The following is a 19,674-nucleotide window of genomic DNA, read 5'->3' as shown; positions in this document are numbered from 1 at the left end:
AGCAGTCGCGACGTACGCTTTCGGGGATTCTGCACGGTCTTGGAGCTCGTGGATCTCTTCGGTCTCCCTGACCTCAGTAATGTGGGAGATCTTGCTTATTTTACTGAAAGAGCATGGGTGTATTCGAAAGTTCAGCAGGTGGTCTTTGGCGCGCAACTGTCCTTGGTGGAGAAGGCAGCTGTGCTTGATGAGATTTGGATTTACTGATCCTGTCACACATCACAACAACAAGACAGCCCTACATCCTGCGGGATATCACAAAAGTCAAACCTCGAATCTCTGGTGGTTGCCAAGTCTCCTAGGCGATGTGAACAGTGATTGTCGCCCATCACGCCCACGCCCACGCCCACGATAGCATGGGTTGCTTGTGTCGCCGTGCGCTAGAACCAGTCCATGATGCCATGATCCTGTGATCCATTACCCAGGTGCTGAGCGAGATAGAAAGAGGCAGACGAGGGTCGTATCAGCGCGTTGCAGCAAGCACGGCGTATAACTTGCGCTGTCTCGGCCATGTGGGATGATTCGGACACACTCGGTGACGGGAAGGAGGTAGCAATATCACATTCACGTTATGGCGTCTCGTCCGCGTGAGTGGTTCACAAGTCTTGTTCGTAGGACCGAAGTCCTGAACTTTGTTACATAAGCTCGCAAGGCCGTCCTGTGAGCGCTGCTGCACAACTCCTGACCACCAAAATCTATCGCGCCGAGGCTTCGTGTACTGAATTGAATTGGTGGCGGCACATCAACTCCATTTCTCTAGCTTCTCAGCTCGCTGTCACACGATACCGGGATCTCACAGATCCTGAGAGGCTCAACCCCCAAAACGTAGTCCAGCCTCAGAACTACACGTCGAAAGTACATTATTACGCTTTTTCAGGAGCCAACCCCGGAATCGCATAACTCATCAGTCTCAGGCAAAGCAATACAGTACAGTATATGATAGCAGCAGGAATTTGACGCCTGATTTCGCTCCATCTTTCCATAGAAGCCTGGGATTCCTCGCTTCCAGAATCGGTGAGCTTCCTGATAAACGAGTTTGTAGGTCACTGAATGCCATATTGCCTGTCCTGCGATGTTGCTACTCTGGAGTCTGGATCATTGAGAAAAGGTCGTGAGGTGGCTTGCAAAGTGTAGAGGATGAGCAGGTAGCTGGCTGACAAGGAAGGATGTATAGTGCATGCCTCGCCGGTCATTCGATATCCGCCTCTTCGTTGTTAGTGAGTAGTTCGGCACCAAGTTGCCTTGAGGTATGTTTGGGGAGAAAATTGGAAATATGTAGAATGTGGTTCTGCGAAGGTCGCAGCTTGCGTCTAACCGCTCACGGCAGGTTGTCGCTCCTTATCTCCATTCGTATCTCTCTTCTCTCGTAGTTCGTACGTTCCATATAGTACAAAGAGTCCATGCGCGCATCTGGCGAGCTTTTTAGAAGACAAAGTGTTAGCCAATTACTGCAGAAAGACGCCTCCCTAAGCCGTCGCAGTCTCAGCGCCACCTCTTCCTCGGCCGCGGTAACCACCTCGATTCTGGTTATCATAGCCGCCGTTGCCACCGTAGTAGCCTCTGCCACCACGGTTGAAACCTCCACGACCGCGGCCACGTCCCCGTCCTCTGCCACGAAAGCCTCCATCGACAGAGCCCTGGCCGAACGTGTCCATGTTTCTGGCACGCTCCTGGTTGCGCAATGCCCGCCCATCGACCACATCACCGCTCGTTTGCTGCTCAACGCGGTCCTTGAGGTCACTGCTGATGTTGTCGAAGAACGATGACTTCTTGTCATAGCCTTTTTCGACCGGCTTTGGTGGAATTACAACATCCTCAACGCCATTCGCATGACCGTTCGAAAGTGGGTCCGCCTTCTCACCGTTTGTCGGGCTTCCCAGAGGGCTGCCAGTGGCAATAGCCTCCTTCGCCAGATCCTGCTTGTTGAATTTGGCATTCGAGCTCTCAAAATCAAAATCCTCCTTGGGGATCTCAACCTTCTGTGCGCTCTCACGTCTTCCACCTCGTGCTCCGCCTCGGGGACCACCGCGGCCTCGGCCTCGGCCTCGAGTGGTATCATCATTCACTCTCATCTGATTGGCCTTCTGTGTCAGGTTGTCTACTGCTCCTGACTGCTTTACGTTTCCCAGCTTCGCCATAGCAGCAGCGACAGCAGCTGTGGCGGCCTCAGTTGCAGTTTGAGGTGTAGCAGTGGGCTGTGCGACCGGCGCAGGAGGTTGAGGTGCAGCTGCTGGCGCTCTTGGCTTCGGGACAGCCGGGCTAGCTGTGAGTGGTACAGCGACCTTGTTGCTCGTCCTTGGCTTTGGAACGGCAGGTGGCTGTGATGGAGCATGGTTCGCTGCTGCCGGTGCTGTTGCGGCGGCGACGTTCGGCTTCGAGTCGATCGGAGGAGGTGGTCCTGCTGACGCTGGAATAGGTGTGGTTGACATCTCGGCTGGCTTCGTCTGTGCTTGAACAGCTGGGGGTTGCGGAGCTCCGCTCGCGGCAGGTTGTGGTGTATTCTGCTTGCTGCCAATCGGTGGCTGCTGGTTAGCTGACATTTGCTGTGGTCGCTGCTGGTTCATCTGAGGGCCGGGAGGACCAATGGGCTGTTGCTGTGGAGGAAAGCCGCCTGGAGGGCCTTGCTGGAAATGTCCCGGTGGTGGACCAAATCCCATGCCTGGACCCATTCCATAGCCTGGCGGAGGAGGACCGCCATATCCCATGCCATATCCAGGCACAGCACCAGGCTGACCAGGAAATCCATGTGCTCCGCCAGGACCTTGGAATCGAGGCGGTTGTTGGAATTGATTAGGTGGCTGACCTGGATATCCAAACTGCTGTTGCTGCTGGTATGGAGGTTGGGGGCCACGGAACTGGTTCTGCTGTTGTGGGGGCTGCTGTTGCTGTGGAGGTTGATGAACTTCGGATGACTACGAGAATCACGTTAGCAGATGTCAGAAGCCATCGCGACTCTAGGTTGTAGGTGCAGCTTATGCTCTTGATCAGAAGGAAGGCAACATGGAGATTTCCACATGGTTTTTGCGCCATCGGTGGTATTTGTTTTTCATCCAAAAATATTTCATCTTGCGAGCTCTTCGTGTTTGGGGGGATGTGGGAATTCACATACGCCTAGAATGGCAGGATCATTTGGCATCTGAGGCGGTCGGTTCTCTTTCGGAGGAGAAATGATGGTGAGGTCTTTGACATCGCTGCCGCGGAAGACAATGCCATCGTAGACAGTATCCGAGCCAGGAATCTCGTGTTTGGCTTTTTTCGCCTATTATTCTCACATCTCGGCCAACAAAGTTCCAGTTCGACTACTACTGTACAAAAAATAGAGCGTGCCCACGTATCTAGAAGGTGTTAGCTGAAAGGAAGGCTGCGGATCGGAGAATGGGCGCGGTCGCACTTGATGTCGGATTTGGATATGAGCGATATGCGCGAGCCGATGTATTCGGACATGGCGGCTCGCGTGCGGTGGTAAGGAGTAGGAGTGTATGCTGAGGATGTTGATGTTCGTGTGTTGCTTGCTTGCGGGTTGCAGGGCAAGCGAGAGTCGCGAATACCAAGATGCAAGACACGCGCCGCCAAGCTTTTGCTCCGCCCTTGCCAAAATGTGATGGCGGGGGAGCGAAGTCGTAGTGAGCCTCCAAGTGAGGCCGCCTTGATGATCCAAGACCCGCTCGGATGGCAGTCGCGCTGAGGGAGTATTAGAGCAACGAACAAGTCACACCAGGACGATGGCACAGAGCACGCCAGAAAATTGGACGGCAAGAACTGTTGGCACGGCACGGTTTGACTTCGGCAACCAGCTGGGTAGCTGCGTCGCTCTCCACCCTAATGCCTCCCACCTCTCTTGTGTTGTCAATCGACTTGAGCTGAGATGGCTGCCCAGGGCACAGTAGACAACACGCCTCTGTTCCGGCAGCTTGACGAGTACAAATGGGACGACGATGCAGAGTTCCAAGGCGGGCTTCGAGCAATCCTAGGCTCCGCAGAGAACGAGCAGCAAGTCGAGCACTTGACACTGAGGGCCAAGTGCTACTACTACGCTCGCAAGGCTGGAATTCCCGTTGACTTTGATGGGTACAAGGCTTGGGTTGAGTCCTGTCGCACAAATGGAACTGCTGCGAATACGCAAGCCCCAGCAGACACGTCAGGAGGCATGGCAGATGCTCCGAAGCCAGCGAGCTTTGCCGAGATATGTGACATGATCGCTGAAGGGAAACCAATCCCTGGTATCAAAGACATTCCAGATACGATCCTTGAGGGACAAGCTTCAGAGAGCAACACAGCGAGGAGAAAGAAGCCCTGGGAGAAGACGGCAGGCGAGGAGGAAGCGAAGCCAAGCTGGATGACCTGAAGAGAGGCGGAGCTCTTGATAAAAAGAGACGGATATATGAATCGAAGCACTAAGGCCAAAGCAGATGTCTATCTTCCGCAGATGTAAACAATTCAGAACAACACCGGCTGTCCAGCGCACGAAATCTCAGCCACGAACCCGGGCATGAGAGCTCAAATGCAGTGGAGCAAGCACGATAACGCAAAGTATATCGATTGAAGAAAGCAAAAGTCGATGCTCAACATGACAGTGGACGAAAGCTCTGGCTCTCAAGCTGCTGCCACAAGCACTACCACGACTGACATCTGTGGTGCCTTTGCTGAACTGGAATCGGCTCGCGTTCGACAGTGCAACGGAACGACAGAAATCTCCAGACCTGGTTATCGATGCGAAATGTGTCTACTTGCATGAGATTGCTAGTTGTGGCCATTCCTGGTACTCGCTGCACTTTAAAAATCCATGCGAGCAGTATAGAACGATTACGCCAAGATGAATGCAGACTGCTATGGACAAGAGGACAACTTGAGATCTTCGAATCGCTTGTCTGCACTACTTGATTAGCATTGGGAAGAATCGACGCGATGCATGAGTTTAGAGTAGAGCTCGAGCAATGCTTAGCACCAGACCGTAGTCTTGTGTCGAGTGTCTTCACCGGAGCGCATACCGCTACCCTACGCGGTCAATGACATTCATCCGCGGACCTCAATTACTGGGACCTATGGGGTTTCCAACGCCGCAGATCATGTAGAACCAGGCCGGAGGCCGTATCATTGCAAGAACTGAACACGATAGAATGAACCTATAATTTAGCGCCCATGTTTCGCTGATCGTTGTCGAGTCTATCTTCATCATCAAATTCCTCCTTCAAAGCCTCAGTAAACAAAGGCTTTCCACCCCCCCAATCCCTCCCAAAATCCCGCACAATGTTCTGCGCCGTCTCACCACCCAGCCACTCCGCAAACCTCCCTGCCATCAAATTCTCTTCCCTTCTCTCCCCAGCACCTCTATACCCATAATTCCAAACCATGGCACTACAAGGATTCAACAACTCCTCCCCACCCTCCACAAACACCCCCAATCCAGGAATAACACCATCCCTCTTCGCCGTCAAGAACGTAGCACGATCCGTAATCAAAAAGGCCCTGTCCCTCTCCGCTCCCACAAGAGCTTCATACGGCGTCCCAGGCAAAATCCTAACCCAAGCTCCTCCCTTCTTTTCCAAATCAACCCCAATACTCCTCCACAATCTCCCCTCCTTCACATACGTGGCGGATCCATCGCCCCGAGAATGCCAACTCCATTTCTCCACCGCAATCCTCCTCAGAACATCCTTCAACCCCAAACTCCCACCTACCTCCCTCAGTTTATGCGCTGGTCCAACAACAATAAAATGATCCCAAAAAACCGGCATCGGCACCCTTCCCTTTGAAACTTTCCTACTCCACCCCTCCTGTTCCGCTACCGCCTCATTCTCAGGTTCATACGTCAACGCCACTTGCACAACATCCGCTAGCAAGGCGATTTGTGAGTGGCGCGAATGATTTGAAACCCAAGCGATTCTAAAAGCATTGCCGCGTTCGGAAATGAAGTTTTCTGACAAGACTTTGAGGAGTCCGGTGTAGCCTGCTCCGCCGTTACCGATAGAGAAAGTTATGGGAGCGGAGGGAGGACCGTAGATTTCTTGAGAGGTTGTTGAGATTTGTTCTTCGTTCTGTGAGGATGATGAGCGATACAAAAGGGTTGAAGAAGGATAGAAGCGGGAGATCCATGGATGGGAGATGGGGATTTTGGGGGGAGGGTTGAATGTTGTCCAGTCTTTAGACGCTGGCATGGTTGCTTATGGTATCTGATGCTGGTGGCAGTAGAGTTCGATCGTTTGAAATTGAATTTCCAAAGATGCGTTGCAGACTTCTCGAATGGCTATCTCGACAGCGCGCAACTCTTGCTATTTCTGCATGATATATCAGTGGCATAGAATCGCGCTCACCACGGGGTGGGGTCGGCAAGTTCTCTTCCAAATGCCGAGCTCGGGTTCACTTCCCGCTTTTTTAGGTTCCTGTTATCGCTAACGCCTCTACGCCTTGCTATGCTCACCTACTCACGAAGATCACGAAACCTCCATGGCATCACCATTGGACACGCCGTTCGTGCTCGCACCCAGTGTCACACCACCATCCTCGCCAATAAATCTCGCGGCTTGTTCCGAGACAAGCTTCACGCTGCGAGCTGGATCGTAGAAAAGCTGATATGATCGCGAAACATCGTTTGCATCGACTTCCTTCGCTCTCCGCTTTTGCGAAAGCAGATGCGATGTCGTGATGAGATTGCTGGCATATCGAAGACCTGTCTCTTGGCCGATCTTGGTGAGAAGTGCAAGAGCGTCTGGCGAAAGATCGATTTCCTCTTCTTGCGCTCGTAGTGAGAGAATGTCTCGAATTTCGTCCGGTGAGTATGGGTTCGTGGAGATTATGACGACGCGATCGAGAAAGTCGAGAGGTAGACCATGTGGACTGCGGTAGTTTGTGCCTCTGATTGTTGCTGATCCGCGATTCGAAGCCATGATGACGATCGGTGCAAGCTCATCTTCCAAAGCACGATTGATGAAGCTGAAGCATTCAATGTCAAGCATGTGCACCTCGTCGATGAACAGGACACCAGGCACGATCTCCGCTTTGCCTTCTTCCTTCCATTCCGCAACCTTTGTGTTGATCTGTTCTCTGACCTCCTGCCGAATCTCTCCAGTATCTCCGGAGAACAGAGCAAGGAAGCCCTGCGTTCTGCTGTTGATGACATCAATCTCGTGCAGCGACACGGTGTGGACAGTCTCCCGTCGGACCTGAAGCTCGCCATCTGGACACTGGATGAACTTGGCATCCGAGCCAACGGCATCGTAATCTCGACTCCTGGTGTAGCTTCGTCCTAGCTTCGTTATCCTGCCGCTTGCCTTGTCTATGCTGATGATGTCGCCTGCCATGACCTTCTCTTTTGTCATGCTATCAATCATGCGCGTGCCCATATCGTAAAGTGTCTCCATGTCGGTAGTTTTCAGCGTCAGTTTCCCGCTCTTATTGTTACCAGTCACAGAGCGATCGATCTGAATCTCGACAACTTCTCCCTCAATCACCTCGCTTTCCTCTCGTATCCGCACGCCAATTGATTTGCGGAAGGCCTGCTCAAGCGCTTCGGTCTTGCTCATCTCCAAGCTGAATATCTCTGAGGAGGCCAGCATGGTGAAAGGCACATCCTCGCCCAATCCCTTGCTCATTCCTATCGCAATCGCTGTCTTTCCTGTGCTTGGAGGACCCGATATCAGAACAGCGCGACCGGCGATCTTGCCCTCCTTGACCATCTGCAATATCACACTGGCGGCTTTCCGCGCCTGCTGTTGTCCGACCAGACCATCTCCAGAGGCCTTTGGTGTGAGGGTGTCTGGTGTTACTCCAAGCCCGCGGACATGTGAATGCGCTGCGATGAGGTTGAGTCCTTGGGTCTGTTTCAAGTCGGATACTGTGGTTATTGGCTGGCGAAGTGGTGAGTCAAAGCCTCCAACAGAGAAGAATTGCTATACATACTGCAGCCATCTTTCAGGATGGCGCGCAAGCAAGCGCGGCCTTTTCGTTTTCTTTGGCTCTCTTGAGCTTGAAGGCCGTGATGTCCTGAGGTTCACACGTGGCAAGATCGCGAGAAAGCGATAGAGCTGGTCTGGGTGCGATTGAGAAAAGAGTCGAAGGGTTCAGAGGATGCAAATATTGCGACGTTATTTCTTGCTCGCTCTGTCGCGGACGAGGACGAGAACGCGTAGGCAAGCTGGGTGACAGAATGTGCAGTGCAGTCGCAGACTTTTGTCCCGTGGAACCCAGCCTCAGCAGCAGCTCGTCCATCTGCCATACCACACCATACCATACCATACCATACCATACCCTTCCATCCATCGCCACGCATTCACATCAACTTCTTGTCCGAGCCCTCGACTGACAATCCGGACTGGCAACGATAGGTCTGCAAATCGGAGCGAAGCGATGCAAGGCCCTGCGGCCGCCGATATTGCTGAACTTGCCTCTTTCTCTGCCGCGCCACACAGGAAGGTCCAGATCGCGAAACATCTCAAGAATGTCCTCATTGGTCACGATCAGCGCAAAGAACTCGCCGTCAGGCTGGGCATAATCCAGCCGCTGGCAGACATCATCACTTCCGCAACCAAGGCGACTGGAAAACAGCCGAGACAAGAATCCAATGGTGTGTCCTTGCACCAAATCTCTGCATGGACCATAGACGATGAGCTGCGGTTGCAGGCCATCCTCATCATCGGAAGCCTTGCATCTGGCGGCCAGGCATTTCTGCACCCCCTCTGCGCTGCCGATATACCCAGAGTCCTTGTGGACGCACTCTCGACTGATATAGCTCCGAGATTGGCAACTGCAGTCCTTCAAGGGCTAAAGGCCATTGCTAGCTTCTGGGCCGCCGCAGATGAGCCTCCGGTCGATTATGATCTGTGGTTTGCGATCTTCAATACTGACACCCAGCACGTTTTCGATCATATTCTTCGTCAGCCTACGAATACTGCGCCTTCCAAGCAACAGCTGAGGCTAGTCTGTGAGATCATTTCAGCTTTACCGGACGTCTACAACGCACCAGCAGCTACCAAGGCACTCATCACCAATTGTGGCATACTGGACACGCTCGCGTGTCTTATGGTTTCGCATGCCATTGAAAACAAGATAGTCGAGTACCGAGGCGATATTTCACAACTTCCACACCCTCCTCCGGATGCGTGTCTTCCAAGCATATTAGCAGCTATTGCGACCGTCATAGCAGGGTCTAATTATCGAGCGCACCGATTCATCCTGGAGCCTCATATACGCGACCTATTCCTCCACTCTGGCACTGATTCTGCAGATCATCGTGCTCTGTTTGGAGCGAGACATGGTTTCGCAAACCCTCATCATAGCCTACTCCCGCCTTTGCACATCCCTGCGTATCGCACAGTCACTCACAACCCTTCGTCGAACAACTTTCCGGCCTTGAAGTCCCTTCAAAGCGGAAAACAAATCAACGGCGCCCAAGACTACACACCCCTCGTCGGCGATATAGACCACTCGAATGCAGTATGCGGCTGGCTCATCGTCTTGACTCGTTCCATGCAAGGCTTGAACAGGCTGATCGCTCTGCGACTCCTGGCACTGGTGTCAAACGCCATCGATGCGGATCCTGCTGGGCCTTCACATCGAACTGAGTTTGCCCAAAAGACACGCGAGCGGCAAAAGCAGCTATCCCTCTTAGCTGTGCCGCTCGCAGTAAAGCTCGTCCAAGCAGCAAGCGAAGGCAGAAACTCTGAGAGCGTGACGGAACGGCGAGAAATGCAAGGTATTCAGGAGCATGCGTGCTCTGTCTTGGCTCTTCTGATTGGAGGAAACAAAGACTTGCAAGTCGCAGCTGTGGATGCTCATGCCATTAAGTATGTCTGCCCGTTTCTGAAGAAGAGCTTCGACAACGTAACCCTTGCGAAGCCGATGTGGTCGGCGAAGCCTGGCGCACAAGTCGACCCAAACGCTCCTGCATCATGTCATCTCGGAGCTACCATCTTGCCTCCTGAGATATCCCACTCCATGCGATGTCGGAGAGGCGCACTGAAGGCTCTAGAAGCACTTGCCGCAAAAGAAGACGTTCACCGCAGAGCGATTATAGATGCCGGAGTGGTGAGCTGCATCATCGACTCGCTCAAACCATTTTCACCCGACCTCACAGAGAAATCGAACGGTCGCATTCAGATCACCCCGAAAGACGGCAACACAGCACCAGTCGTACTCGCCGCATGCAGAGCAGCTCAATCCATGTCTCGGAGCGTCAGCGTGCTACGTACGTCTTTGATCGATGGCGGCATCACCAAGCCGCTGATTCAATTGCTTCATCACAAATCCCTCGAAGTTCAGATTGCCGCCACCGATGTATGCTGCAACCTGCTTCCCGACTTCAGTCCCATGAGAGATGACCTGTCCGACGGAAAGGTGATATCAACTCTGGCAGAGCATGCTCGAAGCAATTCGGCGGCATTGCGGCTCTCAAGTCTGTGGGCTCTTAAGCATCTAGTATTCGCATGCCCTAAAGAAGTCAAGATGAAGACCCTGGAGGAGCTCGGAACTGGTTGGCTGGTGGGCATTATCCAAGGCGAGCACAGAGAAGCGACATCTGCTCCTGGTGGCGGTGGTGTGAGTGTCGGACTGAGCACACCCAATGCAGCAGGCGAGCAGGTCGACATTCTCAACCCGTCAACTATGGACGTCGATGAACAACCGTCATACCCCTCAGAAGCAATGGACGAAGACGATGAAGATGGAGAAGTCATCTACGACGAAGCTAGCAGCACTCACTACCAATCTTCGTCGCTGCGGTCAACTCTCGCCGGTGGTTCGCCTGCTTTCAATCGCCAACGCTATCTCGCCTCGATTCGCGAAATGGAGCAGAACGACGAATACACGGCTCGAAGAGATGAGATCGCCATCCAACAACAGGCACTCGATTTCGTTCGAAATCTCATCAACGGCGATGATTGTGCCGCTCTTTCCGATCACCTGATGCTGCAGATCGGCTCATCAAAAGTCTACGACCTGCTCAGAGAGAAGCTGTCACCAATTTCTCGCGCTACGAGCAATGGTCGTGCAGTCTATAACCCTACTGAACTGGTGTTGAGCACCATTCACGTGATAATTCACCTCGCGAATGCATCGCCAAAGCATAGGCAGATGCTGATTGCGCAAAAGCCGCTGCTACAGGCCATGCTGCCTCATTTCAATCATCTCGATCATCGAGTACGGGTGTTGAGCGTGTGGGCCGTCAATAGCCTCACGTGGATTGAGGAGGACGGAGATCGCAAGGATGCTAGGCAGAGGTCATCTGAACTCCGCAACGTAGGCATAGAGCAAGCTGTCAAAGCGCTTGCCAATGATCCCAACCTCGATGTGAGAGAGCGAGTCAAGACGGCCATGAGGCAATTTGAGACCTTATAGACGGCTTGATGCCGACATCAAAATTAGCTTTTTGGCTATCATTCCGAGCAGTCGCCAGTTTTTCTCTCCCAGGTCGCTTCCAAATTGCCAGTGCCTTTGAGCAGTGTGGTCTGCAACGCCGGTAGCTTTCTGCCATGCCATTAACAGGAGCTTCCACTACCGATGACGGCGTGATGTGAATCGACTCGATCTCTTCACCCGTCTTCTGACTCCGTTCCCTCATGTCGCGTGCCCAGTAGCGTCTGCCATCTCATTGCCTTGCCTTCACCTCCGACAGTGAGAGTCCCAATGTCGAGCGCGGCAACGAACACATCTCACGCCCCAAGTTCCACCCCTGCGATAAAGCCGATAGAAGAATGGCTGAGCCTTGCAACGTCGACAGCGGATCAAACGCTCGTACTGGGTCAATCGAGAAGCATCTGGTTCCACGGCCCTGAGAACTTTCTGCAGCCTGCCGACATTGATTCGCGCTTCTTCCAAATCTCTGGCCTTCTTCTCCAGATTTTCTGTGTCCCTGGCCTTGAGAGATTTCAAGCCTGACACCTCCATCAATAGATTCTGGATACGACCGTGGCAATCGGTGATATGGTCTTCGAGATTGCCGACTTTGAGGTTCAATTTTCCGATCTCCCTATGCAATGCCGTTACATCTGCGGCATGCTCTCCTCGTGCTCGATCCGTCTCGGCGTTGGCGACAGCTGGCAGTCCTCGAACAAATGCCCAGGCAAGCTCTCTCAGAGCATGGCTCGCTAGCATCTCAACCACGAAATCATCGTCTTCGGACAGCTGATTGCATGATCAGTGATTCGAATTGGAGCGAGGCGCGTGCAATGGGTTGTGTTACCTGCTTGGCATGGTCCATTGACATCGCCCAGACTTTCTCTTTCAGCCCATCATATCCGGCGTGGGCATACTTATACGCGTCCTGAGCAACCAGCAAGAAAGATGCTGTGTCGAGCTGATTCACCGAAATCAAGGCCGCGATGGCCTGGAATCTGCTCTGCGCAACATTCTTCAAATCTGGCATCTCGTACAAGTCACCGGCAGCGTGAACGCGCACGTGAGCGAGGAGTGCCTCAACATGCCTGTCTGGAGCGGTGTAAGACTTTCCGTACATGAATTGAAGCATGCGTTCGATGGTATCGGCGTCGAAGAAGGAGTGGTAGATGACTTGCCTGCCGGAGTCCTACATGGCTTTAGTAGATATTCTGAGCAGCAATTTCAATTGTGAGGACGAACCTGAGAGCCGCACTCATACTCGGCTGCCATTACTGGCGAGCGGGCGCAGACCACGGCGCGATGCACATTGTAGGTGTGACTGCCACAATGTATGGCAGTGTCGGCGTCCGCTCCGCCAAGGCAGGCAGGCGAGGCGCTGCAAAGAGAGGCCATAATGGCGGACTTGTTGTTGCACTGGAAGCGTGAGAATTGGAAGAGTCGTCAGAGCGTTGATGAAATTCCGGGTCGCGTGGTTGCGCACCTGCTGTTGCACCTTCTCCTGCCGTTGAGGAAGGAACGGGCAGACTTCACAACGTGACGTGGCCTCACTTCGGGGTTTAGCAAGATATTTGGATATTTCACATCTCCTCAACCTGCCAATAAGGCTGGTCGCGGTGGTATGCGTAGCCGCCATGAATCGTTGCCTTGATTGTGAAGGATGCGAAGTTCTTGAATCCACCGCATGCTGCGAGTAGTGCCTCCTGGAGAGCTGTGCCTCTATGCCGGCCATGTGTGATCCGATGCCAGCGGAGGGCCTCTGCTATCTGCGATATAACAAGCGTAGCTGCATACCAGTAAAAGGAGCTTTCAGCCCATAGAGCAGGCAAGGTCTTCCATTCGAGGAGCTTCGTATAAAACAGGATGAGAATCAATATCTGCTAGTATCCTTAGCACTCACCATGCAGCAGAACTCGTTCCTGTGATTCCTCTGTTCGTCCGTTTCAATACATGCAGTTCTGCCATCCATGACGGCCCTTCCACAGTAGCCAAGCAATGTCCATTGACGAGCGTACCTAGCTATATCGTTGGCTAAGCGCCTCTGAAGCCGTCAAACATCTTCCGGGTGACTTCTAATGCAAGATATTGCAATTCCCATGAGACAATTACCGAAAATGTTCCGTAGAAGCGTTGATGGCGACTGACCTCGCGCAGAACAATAAGCCTGTCTGCTTTGGCACCTCATTATTGCTCTAGGGCGACTGGCCTGCTGACCGACCGACCACTCCGACGTCTTTTTTTGGTAGCTTCATGTGTCGGAGTAGCAGGCGAGCTTTCATGGTCGACTCCAGATGATCGCCTTGGCGAGTCGTGTATCTCAGTCTTGTCTTTCTTTGGACGGCCACGTCTTCGCATTCCCATCGCTTCTCGCGAGTCATTGCGATTCAAACCTGATGAACCAGATATACCATCTGAACAGGTTCTTTCCTCGTATGCAGTGCTGCTTACTGATTTGCGATGAGTCGATGGTGAACTTTGCGCATTTGCCGCATTTGGTGTCACCCACGTCGACTTCGCGCCCGATACACTTTTGGGTGCACGCTTCGCCGCGGACGATTTATTTTTCTTCCGCCGACTTTTGCCCTGTGGCGGCGTTTCGACCTCTGATTGCTGCGCTACAGCCTATCGTGGCGGAGCAGGAGAGCTCGCAAGCGGTTCGACATTTATACTGCCATTCTGCGGCGCAGGAGCAGGTGAGGCGGCCGAGTGGAGAGCAAAATTACCAAGAGGTGGCAATTTACTGGGCGGCGGTGCGCCTAGATCCATTTCATCAACTGGACTCGGCGCTTCTGGTACCCAGTCGCTTGTTTCGTCATGAAGACATTCAAGCACTTCATCTCGATGTTCTGCGAGCATGTCGCTGATAGACGTGGAAACACTCCGAGACACGTTGCCAAATCTCTTCTTGGGCTTTCGTGCGTATTCGCTTTCCCAGTAGTTATGGCCGCCAGCCACAAAGACCAGCGAGTGGTTCCAATACCAAGAAGGAAGCATGTCATTGCCCACGAGTGACTTGCATGATGTGAGAGGTACATCTTCAACAAATGATATGGCCTTGGTAATCATTCGCTGGGCACGATCATCGTGGCTTTTGATGAAGCTTAAAATGGCGCCGTGGCCCGTGTTGGTGCCCATCAGAAATATGTGAGTGCTGTCGTTCAACTCGATGTAGTTTTCCCAGATGTATGTCAGTAGCTGCGTGGCTTCTTTCGTCCGGGACTCGATGCTGTCACTCTCTTGGTGTTGATGAGGATCAGAGTCGTCCTCTGACACGTGCTTTGGCAGATTGACATCAATGACAGCAAAACCTCGCTTTACTGCATCGTCAATGTACGTCTTTACCACATCAGTCTTTGATCAAGTCAGCGGGCTATCTGCAAAAAGCAGCAGGGAGAGGATGCTTACCAGCCAAGTGTTATGCAGCTCCATCTTACCAGTCCTGGGATCTGGTGATGCTAGGATTTCCGGCGGGTCGTGCAATATGACCAGCAACGGTCGAGACTCGGCGTAGTTAGGTCTGTAGGAGCTCAGTCAGTTGATGACAACAAAGGAACGGCTTTGCTGACGTACGTTGCAAGCACTTGATCTTCGAATGCCTTTGCCAGTTGCTCACGATGTACGAAGAGCGATGTCATGCGATACTCCTCGAAGAGCGTCTTAGCCTGCCATCCACGGACAACATTGGGCATATGCTCGCCGCGCAATTGACTAAGCCTGGCTGAAAGATCCTTGGGGTAAAGACAAGACCAGAACCTGCTCTGCTGGCGAAGTACGAGCTTCACATCATCGACTCCAGAGTTCGTCGGCGACAAATTGTCCAACCTGTCTGGTGGCTCGCCCATCATGGTGCGGCCAACAGCGGTCGCAGACCGGGCTATCGACTCCAGATTATATCCGCCTTCCAAGCAGACTGCAAGCTTGCCATCTGCCAACGACATGAGCATGTGTGTCATGTGTGCGTAGCCGGCCGGCGTGACCTTGCAGCCACCAAGCATGTCGCCTTCTGCGGCATCGAACCCAGCCGCAATGATGACAAGGTCGGGATTGAATTCTGTAGCGATCGGCATGACCACTTGTTGGAAAGCGTAAATGTAGTCCGCGTCTCCCATTCCCTGGCGGCTCCATGGGATGTTGACATTCTTGCCTAGTCCCGGACCTTCACCGCAATGTAGATGATCACCATAAGCGATTCGATTATCGCGATAGGAGTGTTCTGGATAGAACGTGCCTCGCTTGTGCACATGCAATGAGATGTACAACACGTTCGGATCGTCATAGTTGGCCTGTTGTATGCCGTTACCATGATGGACATCCCAATCAAGAATGAACACCTTTCGACATCGCTCGCCGAACTCTTTCTGGCAGACCTTGGTAGCGATGCTAACGTTGTCATAAAAGCAGAAGCCTTTGGCATCCTCGCGTTCGGCATGATGGCCCGGAGGTCTGATCACGGCGAAGATGTTCTTGACCTTGCCAAGCATCACAGCTCGACAAGCTTCAATCGCACCGCCTGCCGAAAGGCTTGCGCAGTATGGAGTACTGTTCGATAGGTAGATCGAGTCATTCCTGGAACCTTCGTGTTGCTCTTCAGTCTTCAGCTGCTCCGCACTCATGACGCCGAGGGATTGGACCCAGTTCCAGTGATTAGCTGTATGCACTAGGCACACTTCTTCTCTGGTCACCATCCTTGCATCAACACGGCCCATGTAGTAGTCACTAGTGGGCCCCGAATCGCCCTCTCTCCAAGCAAGACCGGCGTTGACAAAAGCCTCGAAGATGGCATGTATTCGCCTTGGATCCTCGGGGTGTAGATCGTCTTCAGAAGGTTCTGCTTCCACGTGAAAGCGCATGCGCACATCGTAAACAAGCCCAGTTTGTGATGTTGCGTAAGGCAGGTTGCTGAACTTGGCAGGCTTTGGTCCATCTTTGCGGGCGACCAGGTCGGCGGCTTGTATCTCTCGTCTGAGTCCGGAGCCCTTAAGCACCGCTGCTCCAGAATAGTGCTGTCTCGGTAAAGGTCCGGTACCATCGTATGAGCCTAGAGACTGCTTGGCAGGCAGTTCTGCACTTCGAGCCAGGCGTGACGAGTACGACTCAGTTGTTTCAACGACTCCGCCATCGTGCATCGACACATCCTGCATCTCTTCTTGCTCCATGCTGGCGCCAAGAAAAGGGTTTGCGGCGTCACCTGCCCATGCCGCCAAGCGCTACCGGCTTCAAAAGATGCTATGGCGCTGCCGTAATGTCAGTACATTTCTTTAGTCGAGCATGGTGCTTGATGAATGCCGCCAAGTGCGATACGACCGCAGTCAATGCGGAACTCGCGGAACTCGCGAAACACACAGTGGAAGTGGTCGCGCTGGCCTCAAGTCGCGTAAGTAGGAAGGACAAACGGAGATCTACTTACCGGTTCCGCTGGCAAGATCGCGCCGACGAGCTGGATACTGTTGGCAGACAGCGCCGGAGCAGTCTGCACGTTGTAGTATGGCCAGCTAGGCGCAGATGTGGCGCGTTGTGTAGTAGTATCTACTGTCGCGGAAGGAAGTAGACTATTTAGAGCTCATTTAAGCTGGAACAATCAAGATCTATGACTAAGCGACCACATCACGTGAGCTCGCTCGCGTCACTTACAGTAGCAAAAGCAAAGTCAAATATACAATTTTTTCCAATATACAAAAATATATCCTATCGATAAAAGAGATATAGAATATTAGAAATAGTAAATATAGCGGACCGCCCACTCTTTACTCTGGCTATGAGTTGGTGTAATTGTAGAGCTTTACTTTAAGGAGCGTTGGAACTACTTCTTTACTTAGGAACATCGAAGTCTCACTTTTGTCGTAGCTTCCTATTTGCCGCTCCGTAGCTCGGTACACACGTAGAACCATATGGACTTCACTACGAATGACTGATGAGGAACGGACTGGGACCTCTGCTTCAATAATGCTGCATTTCCGTATGTCATGGGACCTCCAACGACGACATGACCAGCACTCAGTAGGCAAGTCTCAATCTCCATGCCATTGCACCTTGAATGCTTCATTCGTTCCTCCGAGACGACGAACTGTCCTCTATGCGTCAAGCTGATGTCGCCGCAACTAGTTCCGTTATTGGAGCGCTCGAAGACGTCACGTAGGACATTGCCATCCACGGGCCAACCTGAATGGTCGTTGCACTTATCACAATCGGAGCAGAAGTTTCGAGCGTAGGACAGTGACAGGAATCCGGTGTTTGATACCAAATAATCCTGCAGACGTCTCTGAAGATACCCGTGCTCGCGTGGCTCTGCTTGGATGAACATTGTGTGCGGCGAGAAGTCGTTGCTATCTCCAAGCAGATGAGACAGGTACGTATGACCTTCCCTGCCGACATTATCCAAATTCCTAATGACGAGCTCACGATCTGCCGGAAACCGTGACCGCAATTCTGTCTCGTTCAAGGTGCCTTTGTTGTATACGACAGTCCGGACGCTGAGATCCTTTGTAGTGCGGAGCTGAGAAGCCAAAGCTGCAGTGTTAATCACATGGTCCATACCAGGCGATGACCACATCCAGATCCGCTCCTGTGCTTGATCGGCCTCGCCGCGGAGAGGGCGCATCATGGTGCGGGTGATTCATGTGAATTGCGCTGAAAAGAATGAGCAGTAGCAATGAGCCGGCGAAAAAGCTCTGCCAAGCGAGGGAGATCTGGCGCCGCCACGACGCTCCCTGCAACTCTCTCCCACAATCCTCTACATCGAAAGTACGCACGTCCGGGCGTGCTCCATTCTAATATGGATTCTCGTCTTGTTCCACGGCCTCGTAATGGAGCGCAGGTCTCAATGCTCTGGAGATGGACAGTCCGTCCATGAACAGCACGGTCGCCCAATCGACCGTCGAGGCACATGCTACTGCGAAAGCAAGCCATTGCTCAGTCGATGTAATGGTTGGCCGATGTTGCGCAACCTGATTGTCGATTTCAAGAGCGGTGACCAGAAGCAATGCAAGACTTGGGCTGCCGAGGTCGAAATCAAAGGGTAACCGTAGAGCCATGCTGTGATCAGATGTAATCCATTGTAGCACTGCAGTGCTTGTGATTGATACAGCACCTGCGATCAAAGATACCAGGACCCACAGCAATCGTCCGTGCAAGTGAAAATCTCGTCGCTTGCGCCAACCAGAGATACCGAGGATAGTAGCTGCGAGAAATACAGATGTGATAAGACCGCTAGCATGGGCGCTGAACCGGATAAATCCGAAATGTAATTGATCTTCGACATAGTTGTTGTCGTGAAGGAACTTTGCGAGTGGTCCGCAGGCGGCGGCATAGAGAATGAGCTTCGCTGGGTCAGTGCAATGCATCATCACTAAGCGGACATGGCATACCTGGATTCCTTTCTCGTCAAGCATCCTCTCATTCCAGAACAGCAAGCCGATGCAAGCAACGATAGTCGTCAGACGAAGCAGCTCCTCGGCGACGATGTTCTGATTCGGGCGGACGACCAAGGTGACAGCGCGATCAGTCACGATCCAAGTCAAGCCCAAGGCCATCAAGCATAGCGTCGTATTTCTTGTGTGCAACATCGCTTGATAGGCGAGCACCAGACCGGCTGCAATGAGCGCCGAGAAGACGACCTGCCATGTCCATTGAGTTAGGCTACCGCCTTGCCTCCTCTGCAATATCAGCGCATCGTTCTTCGCAACACATAGCTGCAATAGCAGCGCGATGATCGTATGAGCTAGCAATAGAAGTGGAGGATAGTGAAAGCCATCATGAAAGAGGTGCCGCGCCGAGATGATGCTTGTAGCTATTGCAATTGCGCGTACAGCTTTGTGCCATTGCAGCAAACACTCAACTTGGTGTGTGCTGTGCTCGTCTTGCATTGTATTGTCTCGAGTCGGTGGTGTCGCGAGTCGTTCGATAGTTGATGTCAAACAAACCCATTCGTCAGGAATTCCTGGCTGTTTGCAGCAGCAAATCCAGTCGAAGCAAGAGTGAATGCAATGCTATGCAGTACATGCACATGTTTTCTGTGATCTCGAGCGCTTTGTAGCCCGTTTTGACAATACTGAATTAGTAGCATGTGCAGCTTGCGAATCTAGGGGGAAAACATCGGCATGCTGTGCACAGCCAAGCATAGCCTCGAATCCTTTACGCAAACTTCTTCCAAATCCTGCAGCACTTTTCACTTTTGTTCTGCCGCCTAGATGAGGATTTAACCCTTGGTAGATCTAATACGAACGCCTTGGATGTATTCATGAAAGCGTCACTCCTTTTGGATACACCAATTCCTTCGAGGTGGCTTGTACAGTATGGCAGACTTGAGTGGTTGGATGGATCCATTTGATATACACCGGTGAACTCTCTCAA

General features: G+C 52.5%; 8 protein-coding genes across 8 annotated transcripts; 2 read left to right on the top strand and 6 right to left on the bottom strand.

Moving 5' to 3' along the window:
* Positions 1–1,288: 1,288 nt before the first annotated feature.
* On the bottom strand, positions 1,289–3,705 carry MYCFIDRAFT_202191 (uncharacterized protein). The gene is made up of 4 exons (XM_007924967.1): positions 3,392–3,705; positions 3,332–3,335; positions 3,110–3,259; positions 1,289–2,912 (listed from the first exon to the last, which is right to left on the bottom strand). Exons 1-4 carry the CDS (start codon positions 3,442–3,444, stop codon positions 1,467–1,469), a joined length of 1,653 nt encoding a protein of 550 aa, XP_007923158.1. The 5' UTR covers positions 3,445–3,705; the 3' UTR covers positions 1,289–1,466.
* A 160-nt stretch (positions 3,706–3,865) lies between these two features.
* Positions 3,866–4,952, top strand: MYCFIDRAFT_150657 (uncharacterized protein; the record flags this gene model as incomplete). Its single annotated transcript, XM_007924966.1, has 1 exon — positions 3,866–4,952. One exon carries the CDS (start codon positions 3,866–3,868, stop codon positions 4,343–4,345), a length of 480 nt encoding a protein of 159 aa, XP_007923157.1. The 3' UTR covers positions 4,346–4,952.
* Positions 4,953–6,187: 1,235 nt separating this feature from the next.
* Positions 6,188–8,072, bottom strand: MYCFIDRAFT_59764 (uncharacterized protein). Its single transcript, XM_007924456.1, has 2 exons — positions 7,897–8,072; positions 6,188–7,844 (listed from the first exon to the last, which is right to left on the bottom strand). The coding sequence occupies exons 1-2, from the start codon at positions 7,903–7,905 to the stop codon at positions 6,432–6,434; spliced, it is 1,422 nt and encodes a 473-aa protein (XP_007922647.1). The 5' UTR covers positions 7,906–8,072; the 3' UTR covers positions 6,188–6,431.
* A 349-nt stretch (positions 8,073–8,421) lies between these two features.
* On the top strand, positions 8,422–11,328 carry MYCFIDRAFT_114590 (uncharacterized protein; the record flags this gene model as incomplete). The annotated part of the gene is made up of 2 exons (XM_007924965.2): positions 8,422–9,557; positions 9,663–11,328. Coding segments are annotated over 2 exons (2,802 nt in total), but the record flags the coding sequence as incomplete, so codon positions are not given.
* A 1,182-nt stretch (positions 11,329–12,510) lies between these two features.
* MYCFIDRAFT_181727 (uncharacterized protein) lies at positions 12,511–13,197 on the bottom strand. Its single transcript, XM_007924964.1, has one exon. The coding sequence runs from the start codon at positions 12,718–12,720 to the stop codon at positions 12,550–12,552; it is 171 nt and encodes a 56-aa protein (XP_007923155.1). The 5' UTR covers positions 12,721–13,197; the 3' UTR covers positions 12,511–12,549.
* Positions 13,198–14,151: 954 nt separating this feature from the next.
* MYCFIDRAFT_107291 (uncharacterized protein) lies at positions 14,152–16,250 on the bottom strand (the record flags this gene model as incomplete). Its single annotated transcript, XM_007924963.1, has 3 exons — positions 14,152–14,676; positions 14,731–14,842; positions 14,896–16,250. Coding segments are annotated over 3 exons (1,992 nt in total), but the record flags the coding sequence as incomplete, so codon positions are not given.
* Positions 16,251–17,147: 897 nt separating this feature from the next.
* Positions 17,148–18,643, bottom strand: MYCFIDRAFT_210272 (uncharacterized protein). Its single transcript, XM_007924962.1, has one exon. It carries the CDS (start codon positions 17,924–17,926, stop codon positions 17,174–17,176), a length of 753 nt encoding a protein of 250 aa, XP_007923153.1. The 5' UTR covers positions 17,927–18,643; the 3' UTR covers positions 17,148–17,173.
* MYCFIDRAFT_213916 (uncharacterized protein) lies at positions 17,148–19,187 on the bottom strand (the record flags this gene model as incomplete). Its single annotated transcript, XM_007924961.1, has 1 exon — positions 17,148–19,187. The coding sequence occupies one exon, from the start codon at positions 19,185–19,187 to the stop codon at positions 18,093–18,095; it is 1,095 nt and encodes a 364-aa protein (XP_007923152.1). The 3' UTR covers positions 17,148–18,092.
* Between the last annotated feature and the right edge of the window lie 487 nt (positions 19,188–19,674).

Source organism: Pseudocercospora fijiensis, assembly GCF_000340215.1.
Source record: "Pseudocercospora fijiensis CIRAD86 unplaced genomic scaffold MYCFIscaffold_2, whole genome shotgun sequence".
Classification (NCBI taxonomy): domain Eukaryota; kingdom Fungi; phylum Ascomycota; class Dothideomycetes; order Mycosphaerellales; family Mycosphaerellaceae; genus Pseudocercospora; species Pseudocercospora fijiensis.
This window is presented reverse-complemented; position numbering and strand designations above follow the sequence as displayed.